Source organism: Melanostigma gelatinosum, assembly GCF_949748355.1.
Source record: "Melanostigma gelatinosum genome assembly, chromosome: 10".
In the NCBI taxonomy this organism is placed as follows: Eukaryota; Metazoa; Chordata; class Actinopteri; order Perciformes; family Zoarcidae; genus Melanostigma; species Melanostigma gelatinosum.
This window is the reverse complement of record NC_136643.1, coordinates 23913685-23936259: the sequence shown is the minus strand read 5'-3', so window position 1 is coordinate 23936259 and position 22575 is coordinate 23913685. Positions and strand designations below refer to the sequence as shown.

The window sequence follows — 22575 nt, the reverse complement described above, 5'->3', positions numbered from 1 at the left end:
TGTGAGCACAGAGCGGATCCATTTATTTGTTAAGGCAATTGATTACTTCAAAGGACAGGAATAGACATGGAATTGTGACACGTATTGGAAATCCGTTGGTGTCGCTGCCCTTTGATTCCACAGTAAATCACAAATGGACGTTGTAATGGTGGAAACTTCATCTGGGAATTCTACTTTCGGTTCTTTGCAATGTAACGGCTTCTCCCGCGCCTTTTCTTGCACATGAATCTAAACGTGCCGCTTTCAAAAAATAAAAAAAATAAAACCACAACAAATAAATATATCAGATAAATGGAATTTTTAAGCAAAGAAATAAGTTTGAATCGTCTGATCCACACTCTCCTCTTTGTTCACTCTCCTTTTGTTTCAGCAGGCATGCGGTGATGTAAGTCAACCTCAGCTAAAATATTATAAACAAATATATACACTTGGTAATATAGCCGTCTAAAACAATTCTTTCGATAAATGTAAAGTTACTGTAAACATGCACTCTTTTCCCACCGAGTTCTCTCGGCACCCAGGCTCCGTTGGGCACAACTACAAATCAAGCAGAAAACGATGTGCTTCTTGTCTTGCGGCATTCCCACACTGCTGCAATGCCAGTTATGCCCAATGGCTTTTAATTGGTGTATATTCAAACATAAACCATTGAGATGGATGACAGTGACACATGGCTAACCTGAACTAGTTGATGATTGGAGGAACCCAAACTCACACCTGAGTGGGGGTGAATATCTACAGCGTATGAGGACACATCCTGACTGTTTTCATGGGGCCTGGGTGCAAGAGGAATGACTCAGTGCATTTTTAAAGGGAAATAGGGTATGAAGGCGTCAAAAGCCCGACCCTACAGTAGAGCTCAGTTTGTACCATCAGAAGATCCCAGCAGTCTCCCTCCGCCCTCCGTCCTGCACTCTTTAACACTTACATCTCAGCGGGGTGCAAGGCAGTTTCCCACTCACGTCTAACTCACATCACGTATGGATCGTTCGAGTTTTAACATTCACACATTCACATTCTCTTTGAGAATCTCGTCAGTCATTTTCTCGAGCATTAAAAGTTCATCCTTGACTTTATGGTAAACTGTGTGTGACGAAATATTCTCATATGTACCTTTAACCACAACCTCTCTCTGAGGTAATTTTGATTTATTTTGTAATTCTGATGCTTTGTTGCTCCCGTGTCTTCTACCAGCAAGGAAGAAGCCAAGCCGGGGAGAGAAGATGATGCAACACTCAACCCAAACCTCACACAATGGGAATTAGACAAAGTGGAAAAACTGCCTTCGGAGAGCGACTGCAGCAACTCTGTACGGCGAAGAATACTGATCTGAACTCCTCTAAGCTACGATTTCCACATTAATAACAATGATATATTAAAACACATTTGTGTGTACAGTATTTGTGAGCTACTCTGCTACTTTCCAGAAATACACATATACTCTTTCAGCACACACTACTATACGTAATTTGCCATATCGTGGGGACAGTAATATGGATAAACACTGAACTATAAGCTCTCTGGCCAACAGCGCCTGACTGTCATATCTGTCTTCCATCAAACACAATCACATCTTTATTTGGTGTCGATAAATCAATGCATTAAAGCAGTAGGGGGCAGGCTCTGGGATTTGCACTCTGACAGCACAGTTGACATTGCGAGCTGATGTTTGACACAGTAATTAGGCGTCGGGTTTCACAGGAGGATAGACCCTCCCTGAAATAGAGGGATAAATTTAGTTCCCCGTCAATGCTCTGGTAAATAAAAACCCCATGGGCCCTGCTGTTATACCCTTGAGCGGACTTATTGCAATCCTTGACCCACTAAAAGTGTCCTCTGGCACACGGTACACAGGAGCTGTTGGATGGTTGTGTCAATCCTCGGTTGTGCTGCCAAATGGACGCGTACACGGACAGGTGCGGACATCTCGGACACGCAGTTCGCTTGGGAGACCCACTCCACACATGCTCAGTAGCCTGCTTGGACAAGTCCGGACAGGTCCGCGCAGTCACAACAAATTGCCGATACGAGGTCGTCCATCAACACGTACACCCTCTGCTGACGGATTTAGTTTCTTAAACTTACGACAAGGAACTTTCATTCTGTGTTAATTCTGGCGGCCCCTGTGGACAAAAGCAGAAGTGCTCCCATGAGCACCCACCGCTCCCAGGAAGCTAGCGGTGAACTCCAGGTGCCTCCCGCCGTCCCCGTGTTGAGCGAAGCCGGATTTGGGTCTGGTCGCTGGAGTCTGAGCTGAAGACATTTCTGGTGAACCTGGATGCTGCAGAACATTTTGTCTGATGTTGTGAGGATTTGGACCTGATGACAGGCATCAAGAATCAGGATGTAGAAAGGGCCAGTCCTCTGGCTGATGGTCTCGTTTGCTTATAGGTCTTATAGGGGCATCAATATTACACCGAGTCTGTCTATTACACCGTTAAAAGTTCCTTGTCGTAACTTAAAGAAAGCTCCACTTTCTACCTAGACTCCATTCATACAGTGATGACTGTGCACAGTTGGACAGGAACTTGCTCTGCCTGAAGTCTACCGCCAGATCATCGACACGGTTTGTAAATATGGTTTAAAGGATCTGTTTTTGTAGGCCAGTGATGCTAAGGGGCCAAACAAATCCCTGCATGTTTCAAACCACTCCAGGCCACTGTTACGCCCCACTGCCATCAACCCACAAGCAATATAAGTCAATAATGGATGAGGCTTTTCCTCTGCCGTGCTGTGAGTCTGTGGGGAGGCCCCCGGAGCTTGTGCTCTTACAAGCAACCGCTGTTTCATTATTCATACAGGTGTTTTAACAAAGAGGCGGATCTTACTCTCTTTTTACTTCTCACCGGCCTTGTAAACCACCACGATTACTGCCACACCTTTTTTACCTTCTCTTTCTCACTGTAGTGTGTTGAGAGATCTTTGGTTCCCGCCCTCTTTAACCTTCCTTCCCCTCACGATCGCTTTCTGTACTTTGTTCAAGGGCTGCTAGGGAATCCCGGCAGCCATAGTTGAGTTTGGGCAGTGCGGTACTTGCACATCGCTGAGTTTTCCGGTCGGGTTTGGGGCGGTGTGGGCTGAGAGACTTGGCTTTTGAAACTTTAAATCCATGGCTGAGACGGAGGTTTGGGGACTGGACTAGAGGACGATGGTTACACAGGAATAAGTCGGTACTGTTTACTGAGAGTCTTTTCATTTTGGGCCACCACTGCAGGTTCCTTTAAAATTGTAGGCATCCACGATGTGATCCCGTTGATGATCTTCCCACTTTCACTGGCACTACCTATACAGTGGGTGGCATGTGTGTACTGTGTCTGTGTGTGTCTTTGCGTGCGTGCACATGTCCTAGTCGCGGCTCCGGTTCCGTCTCTTGAAGAAAAAGAACGGTGTCTTCTGAGGCGGACCCAGTAAAATGGGGACCTGGTTCATGTGTGTGATCCTGATCTGTAAGAATCAGACAGAGGAGGACAAAGTGAGGATACAAGGTTTGTGCAGCAAAGTGTTCTCAATCTCTTATTTTGACGAATTCACCAAGTTGATAGTCATCACTTCCTGGCTCTTCACAACACACTGTTATAAAATCACTCACTCAACCTTGAAAATTACCCACATAACAGAACAAAAAGTGTTCCGCCTCCATGAAGGCCCACTATGACGCAATGACAGGTGGTTGAAAATGGCGTGAGGATGAATAGATAATAGTTGATTTCCTCCTTTTCTATGAAGGGTAAAGTCGGACTGTAATATTTGATGGCATGATGGTGTTGGAGGTTGAGGCTGGGGGTGTGCAGAGGCAAGGCAAGGCAAGTTTATTTGTATAGCACATTTCAACAAGGTAATTCAAAGTGCTTCACATAAAACCATTAAAAGCATCAAAACACAAAAGAAAAGGAGATTTCAAAAACAATTAAAAAACAGTGTAAGAAATAAAATGCAGTAGTAAAATGCAGAAATGCAGGAAATTGATTAATATATTAATTGAACGTGGTTCAATTAAAGGCAGCAGCAAACAGAAAGGTCTTCAATCTTGATTTAAATGAGCTGAGGGTCTCAGCAGACCTGCAGCTTTCTGGGACTTTGTTCCAGATATGTGGAGCAGAAAAACTGAACGCTGCTTCTCCATGTTTAGTTCTGACTCTGGGAACAGAAAGTAGACCGGTCCCAGACGACCTGAGGGGTCGGGATGGTTCATAAGGTAGCAGCAGATCAGAGATGTATTTTGGCCCTAAACCATTCAGTGCTTTGTAAACCAACAGCAGGATTTTAAAGTCAATTCTTTGTTGGACAGGAAGCCAGTGCAAAGACATCAGAACTGGAGTGATGTGGTCCACCCTCCTGGTCTTAGTGAGGACTCGAGCTGCAGCGTTCTGAATCAGCTGCAGCTTTCTGACGGATTTTTTACAGAGACCTGTAAACACACCGTTACAGTAGTCCAGTCTGCTGAAGATAAATGCGTGGACAAGTTTTTCCAAATCCTGTTGAGACATAAGTCCTCTAATCCTTGATATATTCTTCAGGTGATAGTAGGCTGATTTTGTAATTGTCTTGATATGGCTGTTCAGGTTGAGGTCTGAATCCATAACTACACCGAGATTTCTGGCTTGGTTTGTGGGTTTTAACATCAGTGACTGAAGCTGAGCGGTGATTTTCAATTGTTCGTCCTTGGTACCAAAAACAATTACTTCTGTTTTATCTTTGTTTAATTGAAGAAAATTCTGGCACATCCAGTTGTTGATTTGTTCAATGCAGTTACCCAGCCCTTGTATGGGATTATAGTCCCCTGGTGACATAGTTATGTAGATTTGTGTGTCGTCTGCATAATTATGATAACACACTTTGTTGTTTTCCATAATCTGAGCTAGTGGAAGCATGTAGATGTTGAACAGAGGGGGCCCCAGTATTGAACCTTGGGGAACACCACATGTCATTTTAGTCAGCTCTGATGTGTAATCAGCTACAGACACAAAGTATTCTCGGTCCTTCAAGTAGGATTCAAACCAGTTAAGTGCTGTGCCAGAGAGACCCACCCAGATGTTTAGTCTTTCTAGGAGTATGGCATGGTCGACCGTGTCGAATGCAGCACTGAGATCCAGTAACACTAAGACTGAACTTCTGCCATTGTCTATGTTTAAGTGGATGTCGTTGAAAACCTTAACAAGAGCAGTTTCAGTGCTGTGGTGCTGTCGAAAGCCTGACTGGAAAACATCAAAGCAGTTATTTACGGCCAAGAAGTCGGTCAGCTGTTGGAAAACCGCTTTTTCAATTATTTTACTTAAAAATGGGAGGTTTGATATTGGCCTATAATTTTTCATCGTTGCGGAGTCTAAACTAGCTTTCTTTAGGAGTGGTTTAATAACTGCAGTTTTTAGGGCTTGTGGGAAGACACCTGAGGAGGAAGATGAACAAAAGATCAAGGCCGTGAGCCAAGACGAGACAAAAGCTGAATGACACTCATCCTGGTCCGGCCTACAGCCGTCATGGATAAGAAGCTGGGATGCTTAATGCCGCATTTCCACCGCATTGCTACGTTGCTGGACAACATGACTCGGTCATTTCTTTTCAGTTTTCCAGGCTACAAGCGAGCCGAGTAGATTCTACAACGTGGAGTTAAAATACTGCAGACCTCTGATTGGTCAGAGAGATGTCAGCTCACAAACCTACACTGCACAATTGACGTTTGGTTGCCGATGAAAGGATTCAAGAATCTCGTCAACACCAAAGGGGTACTATCAACAAAACAAAACTGGAAACCGTGCAATCACGCAGTGGAAAAATGAAACTGCAAAATAGTAGAAATGTGTGTCTCTGGGAGAAAGTACCTATACATATGGGACCTCTTGGGACTAAAGGGGTCTTTGTATTTGATGACATGCTGTAATCCCCATGAGAATCCCTATCGAAGCACAATTTCCAATGATTCTCGTTTAACTCTCACCGTGCAGGGGGGCTGCATCCAGGGCTCCCCATCGATCTGCATCGGCAGCCGCCGGGACGTCCTATGAAGAGAGAGCAGAAGGATGAGCAAGAGAGGTGGGGGGAGGGCAAGAAAGAGAGAGAGCGAAAGAGAGAGAGAGAGAAGGGGAGGACAGGGTGGGGTTAGAGGTTGTGAAGGTCAGATCACACACACCTCTGAGGCACGAGATGCCTGTTCACACTGCCCCAGGACAGGGTCAAACACTGCACCCTTTGTTCCCATGAGAGCCATTCCCAGACTGGCCCCCACTCTTTAAACTCACAGACCCACTTTATATGTACACACACACACAAGCACACACACACACACATTCAAAGTTGGTTTCAGACTTTCACGCATGCCTCTCCGGCTACAGAAACACAGCATGGGAGAATGACTGTGATGAATGCTCTGTTTAATCTGGTCTAGGAAAGTATTCGGGGCAGTTTGCAGAACAACTTGTAAATGTCACTTCTTTGGTACAGTAACTGGCTCACTGTAGACGTCAAATGGGCTGAAACAAAAAACACTTTATTTGAAAAAAATGTGCCAGATCCAAATACTGAAATCAAATACTTATATCCAAATCTATTTTTTTCCCCATATATAGGTCAGCTTTCAATATTTATACGTAGATCTGAGAACGGATAAGAGAGTCTTTAGCATCAATATAAAACTATAGTGTACATATAGTGTATACAGTCATTTATTATCCTGCGATGTGTGACTCACTTAGTAAAGTATGCATTTATAAAATATATAATTGATGTTATTGGTTGCATGCTGCAGGGATTGTAGACTTCAAAAACACTCAAGAGGAATACATTTTTGATCATACATGCGTTGAATGGGGACGGATGCATTCTGTGCAGAAAGTACAGCTTCCAGTTGGTTGGCCAGGAGGAAGATGAAGGAAGGGGAGGGTATCGTGACACACGGCAGACAAAGGGAAGGATGGAGAACAGAGATCAGAAGACGAGGAGGATGGAGTAACATAGAGGAAGACGGGAGGTTCTGACCTGATGGTGACGTTGGCACACTGAGCCAGTCTGCGTCCGGCACTCTTCAGTCCGGTGTAGATCTGTCCCATCTCTATCGCCCCTTCTAGGCCAACCACCTCCACCAGCTGGTCACTGAAGTCTGGATGGAAAGAGACAATGAAACAGAGATATGTCACGTATAGTTATAGGCTCTTTGCTTAACCGAACTCAAAAACAAAGACACAACAGAAGTTCATTATTTACTCTGAAAACACGTTTTTTTACAGAAGTCTGCCGTTTGCTGCATAGCAGGTTTTACAGCCTTTCCTTCTCAAACTCATGAAGTGTACTAGCGGCGCAGAGGCAAACGCCTTCCCAAGCCGTCAAACATGGCACATCGGCCATCGGCCTATGCGTCAATCTATGAAGCTCTGCGTGGCCGTAGTATATGCAGGACTGTCACCCAGCATACCGACGTCCATGTGAAACCACAAGTCACCTTTGACTCATTTCAAGCTACGTACGTAAGTTAACGAACGTAACATTAGCGGTGAGAGTGAACCGAAACCGTAGAATTGTGGGCCGGATAAATCATGAGCTAAAACTCAAAATGTAGCTCTGTGAAGCTGAGAGGAGCCACTTGATCAGCTGATGATTCTCTTTAGCTTCATCACTACCAGCAACCTTTTTCACAGTGTGGTAGTAGTAGAGTGGGACGTTCAACATGTTAAAATGGAGAACAATACAAGTTCACTGTGACTATGAGATCATCAAACCTATTAGTAGCCTCCCAGTAATCTTTTAATCTATGAATTCCCCTTTGTGTTCTCTCTCTGCGTGAAAGGTGCGATGCCTACTCGTATTTGACATTTCCCCGTCAATGCACTTTAGCTCATGAGAAACCGAATGTGATTGAGAGTTTTGTGTGTGTCGCATGGCTCCGGCAGCTTCGCAGGTTTTTTTTTTACAAATGCAATCTGAGAAATGTTTCGTCTTCGCAGCCGGTGTGATAATTTGTGAGGTGCTACAGCGGAATCAAACCTCATGGCCGCGCATGCAACTGCTCTGACAGCTGATTTACTTGATGCAGGCCGGCAAGCCGCCAGCTGAACCCCTAAATCCATTAAATCCCCAAAGTGTGACCACTTTTCTCATGATTACATGTTCCTAATGTTAATGCCAGGCAGAACATATCAGAAAGAATAAGAGTTTACTTTAGTGCAAGCAGAGAAAAAAGAAAGAGAGTTTGTGAGAGCCACTCAAGGGAACCGGTTAAACCGTTCCCCGAGGGTCTCAATCCTCAGACAAGCTCCGACTGCCGGCGCTGCCTGCTGGGACCGGAGCCGCAGGCCACGGGTCTGTCCGTCTGGTACAGTGTCAACAACGTTCACAATTTCCCAACGTCGTCAGTCTTCGCTCGCCCCGTTTGGCTTCGTTTCAAGCTACAAACAGGAAACGGTTGCATATTTCTGTGTTGTTTTTTTAGCTCTGGAGATGAAATTTGTTCTGCAAAAGCCTGATGCAACACGGGGCCCCCGGGGGCAAGGCTGACTCATGACTTTACACGCTCTGGAGGATTTAAGACAAAAAAAAAGGTAAACATTGTGACACAAGTACAGAGAATTTGTTTGGCTTATTCCTTTAATAAACTCCTGTCTGCACGGTTTCTGTTGGAGACACATTTCGTGTGGTTTCCAACACATTAAAAGGTTTCTCTCGGTTCATTTCAGAGAACTGCGTGTTCCAGCTCTCCGTCAGTTGTTCTCGCTGTCATTTTCCGTGCGTATAGATTCAAAAGAGGATTGAATTTGACGCAGCTCAGTCACCGGCACTCTCTTTAATATTTCAGATGACAATTTAAAAGAAAATGTCAGAGCAGAGAAAGGAACAAACATTTTAAAATCATACTTCAGTCCGTGAGTAAGAGTGAAGCGCTCGGGGCTCACGCGTCAGTGCAGACGTGCTCGTTAGGATGCGAAATACGCCGCAGCAACTTGAGATGCATTACATGGAAACATGTGCATTAATATCAAAAGGTTCAGTTCTGGTTATTTAGATAGCATTATTACAGTTATAGTTGGTATTGTGGTGAATATTGATTTAAGATTAAATATCTAAATGCTGTTTCAAAGCTTCTTTTAACACATACAATTTTAGATCATTTATTCTATAAATTAAAGTTTAATTGTAGACTTTAATACAACATTGACACCTTTTGTGTCGTTTAGGGAAACTTGTTAGACTCCTGATGAATGTAAGTGTAACATTCTCTCTCTTTAAGCTCTGCTCTTGGTCTCCACAGACTCTACAGATATCCGACTCTTCAGAGGATGAATTATAACAGATGAGTTACGGGCTGTTAAACCAAATCACTGAGCTGAGATGAGCTGAGATGAGAGTTAAAGGGATAGTTCAGGTCTTTTGAAGGGGGGTTGTGTGAGTCACTTATCCATAGTCGGTGTATTACTTTGAGTAGATGGTGGTCCAGTTTGATGAAGCAGACCGGGAGCACAGCAATGTACTGCTGTAGAGTAGGGCAGCAGCCAAATGTATTTTAGACTCTGAAGTGACCCCCTTTCACGTTACACGGTCTTTTCATCAATTGTTAAAGTTACGGAGAGGAACTTTTGACAGGTCTCAGTTTTACTAATGCCTCTTCATGACCTACGTAAGAACGCTCCACGTGGCTGGAGGCCAGGCTGTATTGTTGGGCCCGCTGGAGGAACGAGAGGCACGGGAGAACCAGAACCAGGACTGTCAGACCAGGTTTATAGAGGGAGTCTGGTGCTTGGAAACACCAGCACCTTTGTCCACAGGGACCACCTAAATCATATTAAACTCATAGTCGCTTTAATGTAGGAATATAAACAAGTGCAACTTCATATGCATCCCTACATAAATATCTAAATGATGTTTCAAAGCTTTCTCCACATTGTCAAGAATACAACTTCACACTGAATCATTTATTTATTTAGATCTAAAAAAAGTCAAATGTTTATCATAGTCTACAAAACACTGGAATGCGAATATAAAATGCATCTTTTACTTGTAAAATGTACTCCGCCAAGGATTGTGAAAAACCTCAATTCCTATAAAAAATGCTCCCTCATCACCTCTTCATCATCCTCATCAAAAGTATGCCTCATCTTTACACAGCGGGCTGCAGGCACAGACACATGTTCACCACATGAACCCCTCTGTCTCTGCAGGCTTTCCAGGAAATAATTATAATAGGATTGGGCATCCATTAAGCAAAGCGCTGGACAGTTGGAGACTTAGGGATCAACAAGACGAGTGACACAATGGCTGCACACGACAGATGGGAATTAAAAAGGAAGGCTGGATGTAAAGATGGAATCCTTTTTATCTGTGTAAGCTGTAAAAACGGTCGAAAGTAAAAATGAATTTCAGTGTGTGTCGACATGTCCTATATTAGGATTTTAAAACCGTTCTCTTCATAGATCCTTTTCCTCTTGGACTATGAAATGTATCAATCCCCCCTCCTTCGCACACCCACCCATGCACCTCTACTTCCTCCAAACACCAAAAATGGGCATGCCATCCTGCCAGTGTCCCAGAGTGAGAGCCTGATGGCAGAAGAGCCCACTGTGCATGGTTCTCACCTCACTGACTATTCCCGCCTCATCAGATCGCTGCGCTTTTGACTCTCGGCCAACCGGCGCTGTTGCTTCTCAGTGAGGTAGAGCTAAGAATAGACCAGAACAGCCTCTTACATAACGCGGCCACGGTGCATTCTGGGACGGGATGGCAGCGCTTTGCCAAGCAGCGGGCAGCGAGAACCGTCACTGCTGTGCTGCACCGTTTTCCTCTGACGAGCAGCAAATCTGAAGTCATTTAAAATTCCGTTTCATTGTTTGAAAAAAACAAAACGCGCTTTATATGCTGACACGTAAGAATATTTCTACACATATTATTCCACAATATCTTTCGGGTGTTGAACTCATATTCAAATTTAAACCAAATACAAGATATACAAAATTATTTTATTAATGATTAAAACCTAAAATATAAATACATCCAAGTTTGAAAACTAGAAAGAGAAAGATGAAAATATAAATTAAAGGAGATTGGTGGCTATATTCTATCTTTGAGTAATTTTCAACAAATCCCATGAAAAGACCAAAATAAACAACGCCCATCTGCTTGCTGTTTTTGTCAGCTATCTATATCCGCTACGGAAATCACTTCTCCTGTGAAAAATAAAATCTTAAACCACTTTGCATTCATTCAACAGCACTCTGGCAGCCGGCCAGCTGCTGTTAATCAAACACAGGCACCGACAGGTCGACCTTCTTCCATTCAGAAATAAAAAACTATTCGCCACACCTTTCAACAACACGCCGGCATCATTTTGGAGCACAGAAAGAGATGAATAAATGTGATTTAAAAACTGGTCACAAATGCAGAGTTTTGACCCAAATATATGTGAGTAATATGTATTTTTCAGACATAGTGTTTGAGATGTCCAGTTAGACCTAGAGGAGTTTCTTATGTCTCTTTCAATGTGATGCTACTGTGCGCTGTGCGTACGACACCAACAGCCGGAGGGGCACCAAAGCAGCCTGATCATGGCGACGCTGCCGCGACAATATCAGAGAGAAGGGCCCCAAAAAGTCACAGGACTGTCTTCTCCCTAAACTAACAGTATTCCTGTTCAACAAGCCCGACGGTCTGAAGGTTATTAGTGTCTTTATGAAGCCGTGACGGTGTATGTGGAATCAAAAAGAAATAAACTGCAGCGCCCACGTTCATCGCAATAAAGGAACATGTCACTGAACAACAATGGAGCTCTGTGGCACAGAGGAACAAGCTACATCAGGCTGCACAGACAATACCCATTAGCAGCATTTGTTGCTGGTTTTAGACTTTTGACGAGATCCATTGACATTCGGAAGAAGATAGAAGATCTCCAGACTTGTCCCCGCACGTTTAGAATTCAGTGGTGAGCTATTTATAACAAGCCTTCAATTAGAAACTGAAAGACGAATTATGAATCCCCCAGAGGAGGAGCTGCAGCTTTCATTGTTCATCAGCTTGAGGTGTTAGGCTATAATTATTAGCAGGCATATTTGTGTATCCTCCCTCCGCCCACATGGCCCCCCCCCCCCCTCACCGGCCTGTTATTGTCTCAGGGTGGCCAGAGTCATGGCAGATGGTCAAGAGGAACTGCAGCTCACCTCGCCAACACCAACGGAGGTAAAGGTACGGGGGAGAGCACTTGGCCGTTTGACAAAGAACACTATGTTACTATGATACAGTGCAAAAACACACACACACACACACACCGTGCCACTGAATCCTTACATGGTCTGTGAGCACCCAGCTGGTGAAATTTCTGTTTTGTCCAGAAACCAAACCGGCATGAGAATTTTTCCAGATGGGAGAAAGAAAAAAATAACCACAATCATGGGAAAGAACAGATTGTAGAAGAAGCTTTAATAAAAAATGTAATCTTTTCCATTCCCATCCTGTTTGAAAGTGATCGGCCTCTTTAAGGATCATTTGTCACTCATTAACTTTGAGTAAATGTATCACTGGAAGGTCACCCACTCTCCCAGCATCCACTGAGAGCAACTCAGCGGCTTCATACAGGAACTATTTCCAGGCACACAGACTGGTGGGGGTGAATCAAAGTAATTATAGTGTGCTTTTCCTTTCCTGCTGTGTGAGAAGAGCACAATACGCAGTCTCTGGATGCGATCGGCCCAATATAGCCTCATCATAGTGTGTCACAGCTTGACTTGTTAGCGGGGAGGGTGGGCTTGGTGGTTTGGGAGGAGAAAAGGGAGGGAGGGAAAGAGCTAGTGATGGGGGGGGGGAGAGAAAAAATGAGTCACAGAGGGGAGAGACGCAATGTGAACCTGGTCAGAACATCCCTTAAATAGCAGGTTAAAAAACAACAAACAAAAAAAACAGAACACCAAGGTTGTGCCAGTGTTGGGCAACTTATTTGACTCATTAACTCGTTGCTTTACTCGTCAATCATCGGAAGAAGCAATCAGTTAGCACGTCCCCGCCAAAGTTAAAGCCACATTTTCTGTGACATTTATCTGCATGAAATAATGAATAATTTTTATTTTCTAGAAATAAAACAAAAACACCACATTCTGGTTAAACAAGGTCAGTCCACAGGTCGGAGGTATTTACCATGGGCCATGAAAAAAGAAGCCGATGCGTAAGTGTCTAAAAGCTGCATTCTCTCTAGTGTCCACCAGGGGGCGACTCCTCTGGTTGTATAGAAGTCTATGAGAAAATGACTCTACTTCTCTCTTGATTTATTCCCTCAGTAAACATTGTAAACATGAGTTTATGTCTCAATCTCTAGTTTCAAGTCTTCTTCAATACAGCGTGATGTTCATTTCGTACAATATGGTCACTTCTGGCTCCAAAAAATTCAAGATGGCGACGGACAAAATGCCAAACTCGAGGCTCCAAAACGTTTGTATTCCACAAACTAATCGGTGACGTCACGGTGACAATGTCCACTAGTAGCGTAATTGAGTAAATGTACTTAGTTACTTTTCACAACTGTCAGTATAAGACAGAACATAAGCCATCCCAGAAGTATTGAAGTGACTGAGCATTGCTGGGTTTAGTAACTGTAGCTTAAATACTACATTTCAGCCTGTAATTCCTTGCACTAAAAAAATCATCACTGTACCATGCTAGTGAGTACTGAGTACAGCCAGCACACTCACAACTCCCCCGGTTCAGCCCCTGGGCCACTGCGTGCTACATCCACTTTATTTATGTGCATCCTTTCCAGCTCAATCCACAGCAGGAAATTTAGGAAATCTGATCTCAGAGCAGGCAGGAAATAAACAGGGGAGGGGAGCGATGGCGCAGAGATAACAGTTGAGGAGGGGCACGGTGATGGGACCGGGGCCTTCGTACGCGAGTCCTGTTCCTGTCAGCGGCAGCTGTTATCTATCTTCATCCAGCTGACAACGGACTTTTGAACTCACCTCACTCGAAAAAAAAATAAATCAGACCGGTTGACTCTTTCTCTCCACCACAGCAGCTTAAGCTTAACGTCCACTTGAAGATTTTCTTTGTCCCATTCACTGAGTGTAATTTAGACCTTGACGTCAGAAGAACAGCAGCCCCGCTGAAAGATGAATGCTTGTTCAAAACTCAGATATTCAGAGTTCAGGTGTGATCTCACCTCACCCGACATGGAAACCAGGTGGTTTGCTCCCCGGATAAAACTGAAATAAAAAACCTTTTTGCTGGAAAAAAATGAATTTAGAGCGATGTGACAACATTGTTGGTTTGTAAGAAGTTTAAAAATATATAGATTTAAAAAATGATAGCGTCATCCCCAAACTTTACTTGGTCCTCATTGTATTGGTTAACTCGGACTGCTTTATGTCATCGCGGGGACTAACGCTAGCATGGTGACAGGCGCACAGGTGGCATTCGTCACGTGTACGCTGGTCAGTTACACAGTTATCTGAAGTCAGGAGCTTTCGCAGAATATGTCGTCGCACACAGGACGAAAAAAGAAAGAGAAGGAACACAAAAAATGTTCGTGCATGATGTGCAATGTCTACTCTGACTGTTAGAGTCCATTTGAACCTGACTCATCGGCTCTTAAAGTAAATGGGTACCAGATAATTGGAGGACTGCTGTTTAAGCCGGGCAATTGATGCAATGTTTCAATTTCAATGAAGCGTGCGACTGTGTTACAGTTATGCGTCACTGTAGGCTGTCTCTGTGTGTCCGTCTCAGTTGTCGTTTCTGTCCATGCAGAACAAAAAGCAGAGCTACACACGGTGACTCAGAGGACCGAAGTTTCATCACCGAGGTCAGAAGCGCCCCGGGCGTCTTTCAGTCACTCTGGGTAACCCTGGCTGATTGCATTAACTGCAGCAAATGGATTTAAAAGCTTTAGTTTACGCCAGAGAAAGCAACTGCCACAAACAATTAGTGGTATGATAAACATGCAGGCACGCATACACACGGACAGAGGACGCACACGCACTCACCGTACGGCACAACAATGCATACCTCTCTGAAGCTAGAGCGCTCGTCTCAGAGTCCTATTTCCAAATAGCATTAGCAGGAGAAGCTAATTTGATAAAAGTTAGATCCTGAGAGAAAACTCTGGAGACCAAAAAATTCCATCACACACGTTGAAACATGCACAAAGTGAACGAATTCACACAGAAATGTTTACACGTTTTACTAAAACTGTCCCGGCAGGTGAAGCTAGTGGTTCTAACGTCATACTGTTGACTCATGAAATGCATACAAACATGTGGCTGCAGAGTCAAATTGGCTTAACGGCCAATTATCGCCATTTCCTCCGGGACCGAGTTCGTGCAAGGCGTACACTATAAAACGCAGATCGGCAGAGATCTTTTCCAGACGTGGTTTGTGTGCGAGTAATTGCAGAATTGCGGCAGTGTATGGTTGATTGCGTGCAGCGTAATGTCTCAGGGAGACATCGATTATTGTTTCAATGTATGTTTTAAATCTCCTTTACTTTTTACTACTGAATTTTATTTCTTACACTGTTTCTTTAATTGTTTTTAAATCTCCTTTTCTTTTGCCTTATGTTTTGATGCTTTTAATGGTTTTATGTGAAGCACTTTGAATTACCTTGTTGTTGAAATGTGCTACACAAATAAACTTGCCTTGCCTTGGTCATGACTCAGTGCCTGTTCCTGTACTCAAACTGTTTGTCTTGCTAATTTATGATGTTTCTGTTTGCACAGAAATGGCAAAGAAATCGGAGGAACAGTTCAGTGTTTAAATGAGATGCGGATGCAGAAACATAAGCAACAAGGACCGTGAACTCTGCAAAGAGATATGGAGACAGAACATCATCAGAGTATCGGTGCGTTCGTGCATACATATACAATTGGTGCAGTGTGTTTCCCCACTTCACTTAAAACGCAGTCAAAGCGCAAAGAGTGCAGCTACAAAGAGGTAAAGTTCATGTAGTTAAAAACACACAACTAAAGGTGAGTCACATGAGTCAGCCCTGTTCCTTCCTTCTCACACCGTAGTTTCTCTTTCGCTCTTCCTCTCCTCCGATCTTTACTTCAGTGTGGCCCTGAGATCTCCATGGAAACAAGGTTTAGGTCAGTCAGCAGAGATGCAGAAACAAAGTGAAGTGAAGGAGACAGACGTGGGATGAATCGAGAAAACCTTGGCGAGAGCACAGCGCGGGTTTGAGGACATCAAATGCAAACTCAACCAGCAGCTGCACGTAACTCATCCTGGAGAAGAGCTGAATGTTATAGAAACGCATACGGCTTTTTGATGAAAAACATTTCCATCCGTCAAATAAAACTAAAAGAAACTGAAACTTTACTTGGTCCTCATCTCTTTCAGGGTTCCACCGGCCGCTTAGCATCGACTTCCACACATTTCATATCGGTTCGTTTATTGCTTTTTTTCTTGTGGCGATTGCATTCGCGCTTCAAAAAATGTTTTTGCGTTTGTGAATATTATCTTGCTGAATACAATGTTTCAGTATCATAAACGTTTTTTTGTCTGCCACAGAGCAACAACTCAAAATCCAACGGAAATATCTCATTGGCTTTTTGACGATGTAACCAGTGCGACGTCGTCCCTGCGACACATTTTGAAAACGCAACGGCGTTACTCGCTCGCACCAATTGTGTAACTTTATCACTCACCCCGAAGCTAAATGTGAGCTATCTCAGACTTGACAAAGCTCCAGAGCCACAGTGGACATCGTACAACTCTTTTCTAAGGCTGAGTGGTACTCCTTGTGATGAGTAAACTTACCTTCATGTGTACAATAGCAGCAGATAAACCCAACACTCAGGAAGCGTATACACAGTGTTTGTCACACGCTGCTGAAATGTCATTGTCCAGAGAGAGACACCATTGTTCAACAGTTGTAATACAGACTTGACTTTCTTAAGGAGCAGCTGTGGCGTTTCGAAGGTACAACAGGAGCCAAATATGTGTATTCTCAAATCACACCTGTAATTTGAAAGATGCGTCTGTTAATGAGCGCCACATACAGTGATTCAACACTAAAGCACTAAGAATCAAAAACCCAGCTGTGATCGAGTGAAAGTTTCTGTTGTTTACTAAATAATAAGCAGCAGCTAGTGACATGGTAGAACCAAATAATTCTGATTCCAGACAGAAACAATCAGATGAACATAATTGGACATTTTGACACAGCTACAAATGGTAATGTGGGGATATTTAAAAACTATAACTGCTACATGGTTGCTCTCTGCAGGAGAAAACAACCATTGATTATCAAGAACCTTTAATCATTTCCAAAAAGTCCAAAGTACATTCTTTTGTCAATTATTGCTGTGGAGAAAAATGAAAAGAAGGTAGTAATTCTCGCTCTATGTTTGCATGAACAAGCGGCTACCGCACGCCAGGCGACCATTTAGAATCACGTCAATGGAAGTCCAGGGGCAGGGTTTCCCACAGTGTTATTGTACTGGAGGTTCGCCGCCTGACCCTTCTGAATAAATACACACTGGGCTTTTATGAACGTAAACAGAGAGAAAAATGGCTCCATCGGTCCCTCTAAGGTGGGAATGTGTGAAGAGATGAGTCACCGCACAATCAGCACTGCAAGTCCAACACCGTGCAGCCAGAGCTCATAAAATCACTATCTGGACAAGTGCATTAATCAAAAACAGATGTTTGGTGGTTAAAGAGTATATCTGCACACTTAAACTTGTTTTTTACGCTATGATGAAACACATCGATGCTGATGTTCATTTTGACATTTACCAAATTCATAAAAATCAGCATTTAATTTCATGGTTTAAAGTGGCTCAAAACTACTGTTTTAAATCATCCCTAATCTTGCAAGATGTGAGATGTGAGAGTCAACCGTTTGGGTCTAATCTACCTCGTTAAATTAAAGAATGTTACCGCCCTCTCATCAGACTCATTCATCCGCTTTGACTCACCTTGCATGCAAAATTTGAGCTCTTTAGCGTCCGTGACGGTGCTGGCCGGCATCCTGTCGGGAACCTTTTTGCTCATGCGGTTGTAGTTCCTCCTCTTCTTCGTCTCGCCCCACAGGTTGGAGCCGCCGTGCATGCTGGGAATGTTGAGCACAGCGATGCCCTCCAAGGAGGTGTTGCTGAGGTCCATGATGATCCCGTCGCACTGAGGGGGCAGCGAGAAACAGATTTTCCATTTAACTCTGCGTATCTTTGACTGACAAGGACTAAAACTAAAGTTTTCCCCCATCGAACGCAGACCGGCAACTGAAAGTGTAACACCGACTCTGCTCCATACAATCGTTTCAGAGGCTCTTCATTTTCAGGCTGGTTTAGTGGATTTAGAATTATTCATGGTTAAACATTATAGAATAGTAATATAATAGCAATACTCGTTACCTGGAGAATGCTTCTAAAACCAGTGGAGCTAACATTAGCGCAGTAAGGTTCTCACTCGCACACACTCGACACAATTATATTTTCTTTTGTTGTTTTTATTTATATTGTTATCATATTTCATACCTTGTAAAAACATCTTGTGAGTAATAATTTACGTAGTCATATCTTATGCATATGCATTTTATGTTCTCTGTAATATGAAATTTAATATTATATGTGGAGGCCTCAAATAAGCAGCTTCTTCTCGTTCACTTGTGTCGTATTTACAGTGAAGAACAAGTACGCTTCCAAAATAGTGTGTGTGGTGTATGTAGGTAGATGTACAGCAACCAGCCGACTACAGTGTGTGTAAATGATTTACAGCGTTGACGGATTTCTCTGAGTAACGCAGCTTCTCGTGTTACTAATTGAGAGAAAGCTAATGCTAACATCTAGGCTAGTGCGTATCACAGTGTATGATTTACTGTATCATGGAGTAAGATAGACCTCCGTGCTTGTACCCACTTTGCGCACCAGTGGCTTGTCTAAGAGATTTATTTTGTGTTGATGCATTACCTGGACAGAAGCCAAGTGTGAAGCAAGCAAAAACAGACAGCAATAAAATAGGCTGGCCCAAGATCAATACAGATATTAAGTAACCCCCATTTGGCACTCTTGGTCTGACTCTGAGTTATGTTGTGCCTCATCTGAATTCATCAACACATTGCTGTGACTCAGCGTGGATGGTTGATTTGTGCTGAGTCAAAGCAGGCACAAAAATGCTGGACTTCGCCATCAAATGAAGTTTGGTGAATTACGTAACACATTCCAGTACCAGCTGGACAGCTCTGTGAAGTACGCTGCAGTGGTCCAGTCTGAATGAATAATCCAATGAAAGAATCAGTAGAATGAGCCACTTATACAGAGCGGGTCCTCTTCACGGAGTCCGCCATGTTGCACCGGCGTTCGTTTCTACAGTAGCCCAGAACGGACGGAACAAACACTGGCTCTAGCGAGGGCCTTTTGCGGTTGTATGATCCCTGAAGGCCACCGTAGTTCTCCGACATGCTTGTAGAGGTAGGGTTGAGCGGTAGGGCTGAATCTCACCACTAGATGCCACTTAATCCTACAGACTGGTCCTTTAAAACTTAACTTAAGACATCTTGAATGTTGTTTTCCAACAACAAATCCTTAAAATAAGTAATTTTCTTTGCCATTCTGTTGCTAGGTTCACAGCTTTGGTCCAAGTTCACTCCCTGTCAGCTACATCGCAACAGGAAATACAAAATACATTCCAAATGGTCACCAATTTCCAAACATGGTCACATTGGGTTCTTTTAAATGAATTAAACATACGGAAAACAGTTGGGCTTGAACCCTTTTAGACGGCAGCAGCTTGTTTGCATTTTCCCCCAATGTTTCTGAAACTGTGCGTGTCTCGAGTCCTGCTGTGGTATAAGCACCCAGGTGACAGATTATGCGGCGCCGTATGACAGAATGAGGCAATCAGTGACTTTATGGAGCATTAATTTGACGGCGCGCTATGAATAGCCCGCCTCATTAATACGAGAAAATCACTTTGTTGTACATCTCTGCAACACACAAAAGAATAAACGCATCTTAAAGTCTGCCAGGGACAAAGGCAGAAAAGCAAATGTGTTGACGTGTAGTGTACACAAGATGTTTCATATTTTACAGTTTTGTTTTTAATCAAACACGGCATATTGTTGGGTATTTAAAGATATGTTTCCTAATTTCTGTCAGTTACACACAGACCACTCTTTGTCAGCGCTCATCTGTTGTGCTTCAGAGATGACAGCTCTGATCTGGCGGCGACTCACCTCCACTTCTATGCATTCGTTAAGTTTCTTGCAGGTGGCAGATATGGTCTCAGTGGTGCCGAACTCAAAGTACCACAGCTTGTTCTTCATTCTGAGGAGCAGAGAGGGGGGGGGGGGGGGGAAACAGAACACATGTTTTGACTAACACATAAAAAATACATATTCCCAGTCTCAACTTGCACACGAGTACACTGTCGGGAGCACCGGGCACATATTGAAGCTGTCCGGTGCTTCGAGTCGTGTCACATTTTGAATCTCTTTTCATTTTGAATCTCATTTTGAATCTCTGCTTGACCTCCTGAAGTGGACTTTCTTACACTAATAGTGACGCGGATGGGTTTACATTGAAGTCACCTGAACATCCGGTGCGTCTCATGCAGACACTAAAGGGTTCCGTCGGTACGGCTGTATCACGGATCGTGCTATCGTATGACCAAAGTCCCGAGCAAGATATTTGTGTTTCCGAAATCAAGAGTGACCACAAAGGTCCAACCGCAAGTCGACAAAAATGATTCCCTTTCATCTTTTTCTAAAGGTTGTGCTCATGAACAAAAGACAAACAAACAGCATATCTGATGTCTCACCCTGCATCACTCGACAAATAACACATCATTCCATAACAGGACAGTATGCTCATTGGCACGAGGACATGCTTGCTGATACTGACAACACCAGCTATTGACACTACGGCTCAGTCATATGTGGGCATACCGGTGCCGAGGTGGCACCGAGAACAAGAGACCATTTAAACAGAACACAACTTAAAGAAGTCGTCGCACCGTTTGAAAGGTTCAAACATATTTTTTCCCCTCCTCATGCGCACTAAAATAAAACAGGAGTTAAAACTCACAGTGAACTTAAACTGCCCAGCAAGACTTCAAACAAAGCATGAAAACTGTTTCTTTGACTGGAAGCGTAGCCTAAATGCCTTAAGCCGCTGCGCTCGTTCACATGTTTTTCTGCTAATTGTCTTTCTGTCCCTTGTTCTCTCTCTTTCACCTTAATGCCTCCCCAGAAACCTCCGCCGCTGTCAAATCAGGGGATTATGAGCATATTTGAGATCACAATTAGGAACAGTTGCGATTCTCAATGAGGCGAGCTGCCTCACCTCATTAAGCCGCTTCCACTTGAGAGACGGTCTGTAACAAAAAAAAAATGCAATTAACTCGTAGTTTTTCCCTCTCGTATGGTCGGAGAGTGCAACAGGGAGACAGACTACTTCCATCAGCCTTCTCTCTATTATTCCCATGTTTATGCACCAAAACTGGTGAAATGCCGGAACAAAAAGGATGTTAAATTATCTTCAAAGGGGGGGGGACGGGGGGGGACGTGTTTTTGTCCCATTTTTATTCCCCTGTTCAGTTCGCACAACGGACAAAGCACTTATTCATTCTATTCATCTTCAATGAACACAGTCGGTTTTTAAAGATAACTTTCAAACTGTAACATTTTAGAGAGAATTCAAAGACCAGCTGGAATCACAGTGAGAGAGAGTGCAGATTGGCTGGAGTCGGAACCGTGACGTTATGAAAACACTGCTCTGCAAAGCTCGGGGGCTCCAAAGTCTGTCGACTGTATCCAGTTATCTCTCGCCCCATTGTGCCCCATGCTACCCCTCCCTGCAGATAAGCATCTCCTTTAATCCCCAATGTGAGCACTGACCTTATGACCCAGCCACCTCTTTCTGTTTTTAGTGCGGGTGAGCCACGTCAGATTCAGCAAACTAAATGAGCGCATGTTTGTGAGAGTTGTAAATTTGTATAATTAACGCCCCAATAGAACCATTTAAGGCTACGTGTCCCGCCCCATCAGTCCTATGTTGAAGTCCGGCCTTCAGAGATCCATAAAGGAAAGTCTGTCATTTTTGTTGCATCAGCCGCAATTAAGGGACCTGCTAAAACCAAAGAACGGGTAAAAAATAAATGGCGCTGTTAATGACGTGTCACCTGAGGGTCTGACTGTCACTGAAATAAAGAAGAAATGGTTCCATGTAAAAAACGTCTCGCCGCAGCAAGGCCATCGATGTGGTTATTTTAACCCAAATGACCGTCTTTTCCTGAACTTAACTTCGTAGGTTTGGTGCCGATGTTTCCCGTGACGATGGAAGCTTATTTAGTCAAGACCGTCTGCGTGTCACAAGTGTAAATTGACACGTGTTGCTGGTGTGTAAGAGCACATTTCAAGACAAAACCAGGAGAGAAAGATGGATTTCTAAAACGATTCCTTTTCTCTCCTCTACCAACACTTCCAGAATCCAGTTCTTGTTCTCTTCCTCACTTAGGACGACACACACACACACACACAGCATTGTCCCCACTGTGAGAAGTCATTAGCACCTGGGCTTTGGGCTCCTGGAGGTCTGGCTACTGTGACCACTAGATGCTGGTGGGTTGAGGTGTCAGGAGTCGCACATCCCCTCTGTCCCAACAGGCCCGGGATGG

General features: G+C 43.7%; 1 protein-coding gene across 1 annotated transcript in view; it reads right to left on the bottom strand.

The window, feature by feature from the left end:
* Positions 1 to 2709: 2709 nt before the first annotated feature.
* The window catches only part of dgkg (diacylglycerol kinase, gamma), a gene marked incomplete at its 5' end in the record, with an annotated part of 56851 nt that continues 36985 nt past the window's right edge, over positions 2710 to 22575 (bottom strand). Inside the window, 5 exons of the mRNA XM_079276837.1 lie at positions 2710 to 3444; positions 5936 to 5996; positions 6973 to 7093; positions 17880 to 18081; positions 20135 to 20225. Coding sequence (XP_079132963.1) covers positions 3346 to 3444; positions 5936 to 5996; positions 6973 to 7093; positions 17880 to 18081; positions 20135 to 20225 — 574 coding nt within the window. The 3' untranslated portion in view covers positions 2710 to 3345. The remainder of the gene's footprint in view (positions 3445 to 5935; positions 5997 to 6972; positions 7094 to 17879; positions 18082 to 20134; positions 20226 to 22575) is intronic.